Source organism: Channa argus, chromosome 2 (assembly GCF_033026475.1).
Source record: "Channa argus isolate prfri chromosome 2, Channa argus male v1.0, whole genome shotgun sequence".
NCBI classification, from domain to species: domain Eukaryota; kingdom Metazoa; phylum Chordata; class Actinopteri; order Anabantiformes; family Channidae; genus Channa; species Channa argus.
In genome coordinates this window covers 23876131-23885980 of record NC_090198.1, presented here as the reverse complement: position 1 = coordinate 23885980, position 9850 = coordinate 23876131, and the positions used below count along the sequence as shown (strand labels likewise).

The 9850-nt window shown below is 37.9% G+C and overlaps 1 protein-coding gene across 2 annotated transcripts; it reads left to right on the top strand.

The window, feature by feature from the left end:
- The first annotated feature begins 629 nt into the window (after positions 1–629).
- lipca (lipase, hepatic a) lies at positions 630–9813 on the top strand. Of its 2 annotated transcripts, none has more exons than XM_067485761.1 (9): positions 630–953; positions 2721–2902; positions 3246–3425; positions 3536–3653; positions 3781–4014; positions 5067–5309; positions 7195–7309; positions 7669–7887; positions 9233–9813. In XM_067485761.1, the coding sequence occupies exons 1-9, from the start codon at positions 872–874 to the stop codon at positions 9363–9365; spliced, it is 1506 nt and encodes a 501-aa protein (XP_067341862.1). In that variant the 5' UTR covers positions 630–871; the 3' UTR covers positions 9366–9813. The 2 variants fall into 2 exon arrangements, with proteins under 2 accessions (XP_067341862.1, XP_067341872.1); XM_067485771.1 differs by having other exon boundaries at positions 631–953; positions 2724–2902.
- Positions 9814–9850: the final 37 nt, after the last annotated feature.

Here is a 9850-nt window from a genome sequence, read left to right as displayed (position 1 = left end):
TTGAACTGTTTGATCCCCTCACCTAAAATCAATCACGTTTTCCTCTTGTCCAATAGTCGAAAAGTAAAAAAAAAAAAAAAGAACTTGACTTGAATCCGTATTTGAAGGTCTCTGTGACCATTGTGTGACCATTAACCTTGTTTGTGTACTGTGCCTCCTCACACCATTTACCTCAGACAAACAGTCCATGAGAAGGTGACAGGGCATGTAACCTGTACCTATGCGGTTGTTGGATCATTTAGCATCCAAAAAGTAATGTTCTTTGAATTCTGATTGTACCCAATGAGAACATGAAGTGCTGCTTTCAAGCTGTTCATACATGTGTTGCAGCAATGTAGGGAAGACCCACAAGAGGGTCTTAGCCTGAAACCAATGGTTCTGCAGCATTTTCTTTCATCGATTCAATAATAATAACATTTAAACCTCTGTAACAAATGTCTCCATGCATTTCAGGATGGTTTAAATAACACAAAGCAGTACATTTCATGTAATTGTATGTTCAGGATCTGACTGTAGGATAGGATGTTGCATCACCTCTAACTCTCGGTCACTATCAGCATAGCCTCTGCTCTTTCGCAATGTGTTTAACCTACATGAGCCCAGCCAATCAGGATGGGACCAAATCCTCCTGATCCATACACCATTTCTCCTGGTGTCCCCTCTCTTTCTGTACGGAGCTATACAATGTGTTTAACGTTCTGATTTCAAGCCTCAGGGCGGTGATGAGACGTCTTTGAAAGATCATCTACCCACACAGAGAAGAACATCCCACTGTCAGACTCTACAATACCATAAAAAAGTCTTACACTTGTGCTCCTCGACGGGGCGAGAAGCGTTACGGAAGGAATTACCAAAGTGTCTGTGTGACGCCATGTCTGTGCTCAAACTCCTGTGCTGTTTGCTGATAACATATCACCTCAGTGAGGGGAAGAAAATCAAAGGAAACAGAGCAGGTGAGTGGGAAGTAAAATCTTGTTGCATAGATTTAACTGTCTTGATGAAAGAGTAGATGATGGACAATCCAGAAAGCAGCTGTTGACAGTTCGGTAATATTTACATGATGCAAAAAAGTCATCATGTCATCATATTTCAAATGTGACACACACAAGACACTCTAAATATAATTCCACATCTCCCAAACAACCACATCATGCTGTCACTTCACATACCCAAAGAAACAGATTATGTCATTATCATCCCCCTATTTGATGCCCCTTTGTTTGAAAACTAACTCAGTGCACTGCATAAAGTAGGTCTATAGACGTCTCAAAATTCCCATGGAAGTTTATTTCATGTTACAATGTACAGTGACAATGATCACAATGAGAAGATCACATATTCTTTTATTTACAACTAGATGATGCTGAGTGTAAAATCAGATGTTTTATGGCTCAGCCATTATCCCATGAAAATGACTGAGGTAACTTCTGAATGCTTTTCTCTAAAGTTGAAAGTCAATTTCTGTGGTTTTGAACAATGCATAAATAATTCTTGGTTAAAACAATGCTTTCAGTGTTGTATTATATTTTATCAGTAGTTTTTTGTTTAGTTTGTGGTTTGTGATGCAGATTGCACCGCAAACACTTTGCCGGAGGGATGTTATTTTATGGTTTCCTGAATGAGGTTGTTTGAGTGGCTCTAATTACTTTTGTCTGGACTAAAAGGTACCTCATGTTAAATACATCAACCACTAATGTAATGACATTAGTGATAAACTGATTTTATCACTAGAAAACATTTATGATTATCGCTCTGATTCTTATTTCTAACCATTGTGTTTGTTATAGATTATAGCATATTTTGTATTAAACTCACCCATCTTTGTATGATTGCTAAATTATCCTGCCATTTAGGTACTGAGAGCTGCTCTTCGCTCGGTGCCACATTTATTTTTTCATTCATCATCATTACCAGAATCGTATTACACTAATAACAGTGCACAGTGTATACACTCAGTGCTCAGTCAGAACAACTTTTTGAATTAGAGCGTGTTTTCGCTCTGTGACTAATGAGTCAGACTGTTTTTAATTGCGCTCCATGTTCATATGATAAACAGTCAAAAGGAAAATGTGGGATTTAATTGGAAGAGGGAAGGATATAGAATGATGAACAGGCTCAATTACTTTTATTAGTAATTAGCATTAGTACTCTTATGCAGGCGCCCGAGTTTTTGGCATTATTAATATAAAACTGAAATACACTGGACATGAATCAAGGACAGACCATAAAGAAAATGTAATGATCGATTTGTTTGGAGGAGGATGTGTAATGGTTGTGGGCGAGATTTCTGCGGTTTCTGAGCTGTGGTTTGAAACATGTTGAGGGAGGAGGAGTTTGTGTAAGGAATTACGAGAAACTTCTGGCAGAAATTCACTTGATGGGACTTTGTGTGAAGTGATATCCGTGTGCATCTGCCAATAGGTCTGTATGACCTGGAAACACAGCAAAGTGCTTCTGAAAGGGCGTTAGTCAACCCACAGTCCAAATGGGCCTTGACAGGATGTGACTGTTCCGATGGTTCCCTGTTTACTTTCAGATAATTGTATCAAGACATTAATTATTTCCTCTGCTCTCCAGTGGATGAGTAAAGGGAACTGGCATGTGTTATTTGTAATTATTCACCACAATGTAAACACATCCATTACCTTCGTATGTCCTGATTCACAAAGTCATCATGATGGACAAATGGGTAATTCTAGTCCTGTTTGATGTCCGAGGAGTAGTGGACACGCAGCAGAGGAAAGTCCCGAAGGCTGGCGAGCTCTACGTCAGCAGCTCAGTCTTCAGGCTGTTTGTAGAAGGCGAGGACACCTGCACCCTGGACCCTCTGCAGCTGCACACGCTCACCTCCTGTGGCTTCAACAGCAGTAATCCCCTCATCATCATCACTCACGGGTGGTCGGTAAGGTCAACTCCTGCTTTGCTTACACTTCGCTGACTTGAACCTCTGTATACAAAACATGGAAAGTGGTTACAGGAAAATAAATGTGTTCAAAATTGTTAAAATATACTAAAATGTGGGAGTAAATATGTTCAATATTTGGCAATGAGTTTTTTGTAACTCAGACATTGTTTAAATCTAATATTCAGTATTTATGTTTCTCCTGTTACTTGCTGGGCCTTTTTTGTTGGATATTCTGTTTATTTTTGCCATTTTGAACTGAATAAAGTGTAGCGCAGCATATTTAGGAGTTCATAGCATCATCTCAACCTTATGTAAAAACCACCTGTCTTGTTTTCCTAAGGTGGATGGTATGATGGACAGCTGGGTGCTCAGGTTAGCCGCAACCTTGAAGAAAAACCTGATAGACGTCAACGTGGTGATCACCGATTGGCTGTCCCTGGCTCACCAGCACTACCCAATAGCTGTACAGGGAACTCGCACAGTTGGAAAAGACATAGCTCACCTGCTGCAGTCACTTCAGGTCAGAGGAGGTTTCTCTACTGAAGCCCACTTTATTTTCATGCATGTAATGATGGGAAATCTGATACGGTTTCTAATGAAGAAATAAACCATGTTTATTACGTACAACAGAAACAGCTCCAGTATCCAGTTAGCAAAGCTCATTTGATTGGCTACAGCCTTGGTGCTCACATTTCTGGGTTTGCCGGAAGTTATCTGGAAGGTTCAGAGAAGATTGGAAGAATTACTGGTGAGTTTTTCCATAGTATCAATTTAACATTGTTGTTGTCTTTGCACCAGGAATATCTTTTATCAAAATTTGATAGTTCTTTTTTTTCCTCAAATAACTACATTTGTTTTTAATTGTTTCTGTCCAGGTCTTGATCCAGCAGGGCCACTGTTTGAAGGCATGTCTCCAACGGACAGACTGTCTCCCGATGATGCTGAATTTGTGGACGCCATCCACACTTTCACTCATGAGCGCATGGGCCTCAGCGTGGGCATCAAGCAAGCTGTGGGGCATTATGACTTTTACCCTAATGGTGGAGACTTCCAACCAGGGTGTGACCTCCAAAACATTTATGAGCACATAGCCCAGTATGGACTGCTCGGTACGAGTAAGACCACACTACAAATACAAGTACTTTTATTGTATAAAGTGATCCTCTGGGGTCTGCTTTTTACAACACACGATACTAATGTGTCACACAGAAAGAGTATCCTGCTCTGCAGTAATGATGCAAAAGAAGAAGAAAACCCTTTATCCTCTACACTTTCAAAAATGTCGTGACTCTCCATCGAGTTTTCTTATGTTTCATGTAGTGTGAAAAACTGTCCTCATGGTGGTGTTACCAGTTGAGGTTGACATGTCTAATATAAAATAAGAGATCTTAGCCTGACAGTGACAGACGTTACTCCCTGGCAATATGGAAAACATGACTGTCGCATCTATACTGTTGTCCACTGTCCACAAAACTCCCTATAGTACAGGGGTGGACTGAGCATTCAGGCTTCTGGTTTTCAGTGATGTCCTCGTGCCACCTCGTGTGTCAGAGTACACGGTTCTGCTGCTTCACTGCTTACTGCTTTGCCTTCTCCTCTCTCCTATAATAACATTTCTTTTCCTAATTGGTCTTGCCACCTCAAAACACTGGTTTAGAAGCTGTGTCTCAGGGTCCAATTAATCTTTTTCTTGTTGACAGTTTCTCAATCTGCGCTCATGCAGATGCATTTAATTCCCTCAAGTCTAACACAAGTGGCTGTGGGATTTACTGTGCTCCTCAAATTCAAAACACATCCGCATAATATGACAGAAAGAGCCACATTAAAGCATCTGTCATCCCCAGGAGATAATTAGCAACATGTGCCTCCCACTGCTCTGTCCATCCCTCCGAGCTGAGCTGCCTCCAAGCGACTAAAGTCTCCTGAGAGAAATGGCCCTCAGAGCAGATCAGCTTTTAGGATATTTGACAGAAGCACAGACTGATCAATGTCAGGCTTTGGTGATAATAAGGCAGCATTAAGGTTCACAGCCTCTCAGTCCACTGCAGGAAATGTTGGGTTAGGATGGTCTGTTGAAAAGTTAGATCAAAGTTGTAAAAAAAAAACCAAACATCTGTCTCCTGTTTTAAATTTCCCCCATATTTTTAATTCCTCCCACAAGGTTTCGAACAGACAGTGAAATGTGCTCATGAGCGGTCTGTCCATCTGTTCATTGACTCTCTGCTGAACAAAGACAAGCAGAGCATGGCCTACAGGTGCAGCGACAACAGTGCTTTTGACAAAGGCACCTGTCTGGACTGCCGGAGGAATCGCTGCAACATTCTGGGCTACAATATCAACAAGGTTCGCACCAGCAACAGCAAGAGGCTCTACCTGAAAACTCGTTCTAGGATGCCTTACAAACGTACGTAGTTATGTCTGCAGTCATAACTCAGTCAATAATATCAACAGCGATGCATGTTTTTCTAGGATGACTATCACAAGTAAATACACAAGATAACAAAATATTTTTGCCAAATTAATTTCATATTTAATTGTTATTGTATGTCTAAAACCAAACCTAAATATTTTCTTGTAGCATGATATACTTTGCCATAGAGCTCAATTGTTGTCCCGAAAAATAACAACAATAAAACAATAAAACGTGATAGTAATAATAACAACAACAATAATAATAATGACATTAACAAGTTTTTAAAAAAGAAAGCACATTTAAAACATATTTTTTAATAAAAAGGGAGACAATGAAGGGTCATTTAAACAGGAAGTTCTTTATATTTAGCTCAGGCCAGAAAACAGGTTATCACAGGGATCTAACTGGAGATAAAGGCATGAACGTGTAATGATGAAATGATTGGATGCGGAAATGTATTTCTAGTAATGTTCCTGAAATTTGCTTAAAATGATTCTTCAGCTCAGATTTTTTAATGTGCACAAAAAAAAAATAGAAACAAAGACACATAACAAATTTGACTGGAGAGGGCAAGAAGCCATATAGGTGTATACCATGGACAATAACAAAACAAACACAAATCTAAATTTAATATCAATCGTAACCCAAAACCCTTCCAGAAAAATATAAAACTAACAAATTAATTTGTACTTTAGTGCTCAAAAACTGTCCACCACAATATCTGAGGGAATACCAATAGTGACCAGGGACATGAAAATGTGTCTGTCTTGTATTTTTGTAAATTTGAACTGGTAAGAACACATACTTGAAAAATGTTGATGTTATGTACCCAAAAAAATGAAGCAAAAGGATCTTTGGAGTTTAAAAAAAATGCAGGAAATGTAGCTTCTGGACATAAGAGGGGTGTGTGTTTACTCAAATAATACTACTATAAATTAAACAAGGATAGAAAAAAATGTTGATTAAACACGCATGTCAATCAGACATCACTTGCTGATAACGACCAATAATTTGACAATTTTATTTTAAACAAACAATATGTTTTTTCTAATTTAATTTTTATCAACTACTATTCCCTAGACACTAGTGTGAGAAACCCGGGATATCTGCACTGCATCCACCAATACCTTAACCTGATTCCTTCTATACTATCTGCCCTTCCCTATAAATAATATAAAAAATAATATAAACAAATTTTTCAATAAACAGTATGTTTACAACCAGATGAAAAACACAAAAAGAAACGTTACTCTCCAGTGTGTAATGATGGGATTATTACTGAGGGGCTGGAAAGTAGATAAATATATTTACTTACCTACTGTACTTAAGTAAAAGTTTGACGTATTCATAATTTACTTGAGCATTTCACTACTTTATACTTTTACTTCACAACAATTCAGGAGGAAGTGTCATACTTACACTCCACTACATTTATTTGATAAGTAGTTACTAGTTGTTTTTTTCTTTATTCCGATTTAAAAAACTAAATATATCATAAAAACAACAATAACTTTATTGATCCATGGTGTAAAATTTACAAGCTACCCAGCAGTGTGCACAGTAATTCAGAACATAGATTTAAAACATATGATCATCAATACTGTGTATAAGGTCATAAAAATCAGCTTCATCATTAGCAGCTGCAAAATTAAAGTGAAGGACAATACATCACCAGTTATCATCCAATAATATAATCACTGTGGGAAAACAAGTATTTTGTGAGCTCATACGCTAGTTTCCAGTGGTGAAAAGTAACCAAGTACATTTATACAAGTATTCTACTGAAATGCAGTTTTCTAGTCATTAGTGGTAACTCAATTTTCTTTATACTTCCACTCCCCTCCATCTCCCGTTCTCTCTGGTTGCCTCTCTGCAGTCTATCACTACCAGTTCAGGATCCAGTTTGTCAACCAGACGGAAAGGGTCGAGCCATCTCTGACCATTGCCCTCACAGGAACAAAGGAGGAGAGTGGAGACTTCCACATCACATTGTACGTACTGTATCACCTCTCAGGATGACATTACATCAAAATTACATTTAGTGTGGTCTCAGTCTTTGAAACATGCAGAATGCAGCTGGGCTCTCAACTCTATAACAAAAGAGTTACAAGTTAAAGAGGGCAGCTGGCACACATGGAAACAACTGAAGCCCCTGCATGAAAGAGAACTATAAATAGAGATTATGGTGTAAATAATTTACTCAGTTCACTATTGCCCGACAGATGTGTTATGTTTCACGTACAAACACAAAAGAGCCTCAGGGAAACCAGTGCAAGCAGATATTTATTCTCACGTGCTGTGACTGCTTTAACACAACACTGGGTCTTTGTTTGTAAACTCCCATCAACAGCCCTGCAGAGATCATTGTCAATAAGATTTACACCTTCCTGATCACCCTGGATAAAGACCTAGGGGAGCTGATGTTGCTCAAATTCCACTGGGAGGGATCGGCCCTGTGGAAGAATGTGTGGAACCGGGTGCAGACCATCATACCCTGGGGTGGTCACAAGACAAAACCACAGCTGACTGTTGGCAAGATCGCCGTCAAAGCAGGCGAGACGCAGGAGAGGTACGACTCATTCTGATGAAAGAAGTATTTGTACATGAAATTACTAACAGGAAAAAAACATCTTTACAAGTAAAATGTATGCCTTGAAAACTTTAAAGGCACAAAATTATTAACCTATAGCAGAAATGGTCAAAGTGCTCACTGAACAGGCCCACCAGGAACAGCCCCAGGGAGTAGGAAGTGAGGCCTATGGGCCTGAAGATCTGAAGTTACTGTTAAAATAAAAAAGCTGTTAAAGGACAATAAATGACCACAGTGAGGTCTTATATAACAACAAAAAAGATGGAAGGAAGAAATCACAACCTGAAGGTATTTAAGAGAGGTACACAATGAGAAACAGATGCAGAATTGCAAAAACAAAAAACAAAATAAGACACAAACCAATTAAAAAAACGTACCCAAAGCTACTAAAACAGACACAATGTGTAGAATCAGACATGAAATAACTACAGTTCCACCCAAAATGTCACAATAAACACAAAAAGACAAATAACCAGGCACAAAACTTCCAAAAAACAATTGTAAAACAACCATAAACAGACTACACCAAGCTGACAAAACATACCCAGGGGCCCTTTTTCTCATAATCTGCCCATGATTTTTATTATTATTGTAGGATGTAAGTCAAAGCTGACAAAGTTTGAGTTAATCTTAGCAAATTTATATACTGTTGATAGTTTAATCAGTTTCTTTTTTAGAATCCAAATTCAACAAAACAGACCAGTGGGAGCTCTTATACAAAATGAAATCACCATTTCAAAATTAAACACAAATCTTACACTGCACACTAATTAATTCTCCAAATGTTGTCGACTATCTGGGGAAAAGTCTTTTTTTTTTCTAGTTTGTTTTTGTAGATTGAAACGATTAGTTGGGAGTTTTACAAGTACTACAAAACACCAAATACAGCAAGATGACAACTAATAATTCAAAATACATAAGTAGTACATACATACATAAAGATTGCTGCTCAGAAGGCACATATTTATTTGAAATTACTATTTTACTACTATTAAATATAGTGGAGGATAAGTATAAAAATATAAATAATAAACTTCAAGGGATCAAAAAAGTACAGTCGAATGTAGTAATTAGAGCATTATTAATACATTTAAGGTAACAATTACATGTTATATTGGAGAAAATCCATCATTCTGATGGTGAATTGTCGCTGCTTATGTAGAAAAACATCTACATCTACACAACTGTAGACTTTTAATGCCACCTAGTGGAGTGTTTCATTTAATGACCATTTTCAGAAGCAGTTCACTGCCACACACAAACTAACACACACACAGTTTCAAGTTAACCACACTAATACTGTGCTTTGGTTTTTTGGTTCTAGGACGACTTTTTGTGCAATGGAAAATGATGTGCAAGATGTTAAAATATCAGAGGATAAAGTGTTTGTACGCTGTGAAGACGCCACACCAAAGCAACGCAGAAGAAAACTCAACAGACTTGTGTTGGTTACTTGACCTATTTACCACACTGAAGATGGACGATCTGGAAGCTCACCACTGGATTAAATCCTGTAGTCAGCTCAAAATGAGGTTGTGCACAATTTAAGGAGAAATCATTAATTGTCTAGCTGATGCTGGAACACACCTAACAAGTTTTATGATCTTTATACTTTGTTTTCTAACCAGAACCACTCAGTGTAATTTGAAGGAGGAACTGCTATTAAAATTTATCTTTGTCTTTCAGAGTAATAAACTGCTGAAAGTTTCCAAACTCAATTTAAATATTAACCAGACACACAAAGTCAGAAGTTCAATGACTGTTTGAGGATGTTGATTCCAAACGATGGTCGTTATGTAAAATTATTAGTCATTTGAACACCTGCATTGTTCCTGCCAATAAGATCACATAAATACAATTAATCAAATTCAAACCAGAGAAATAAATATACAGCATTCTTTTGTATTCCATCTTGTCTGTTTTTGTTGTTTTCTATGCCTGT

What these genes read in the sequence shown, in the direction of transcription:
- lipca (XM_067485761.1), top strand. Translation starts at nt 872, where the DNA reads ATGTCTGTGCTCAAACTCCTGTGCTGTTTGCTGATAACATATCACCTC. An exon ending in TCATCACTCACGGGTGGTCG is followed by an intron (nt 2,903 to 3,245) that starts GTAAGGTCAACT and finishes TGTTTTCCTAAG; the next exon opens with GTGGATGGTATGATGGACAG. An exon ending in GGAGACTTCCACATCACATT is followed by an intron (nt 7,310 to 7,668) that starts GTACGTACTGTA and finishes TCCCATCAACAG; the next exon opens with CCCTGCAGAGATCATTGTCA.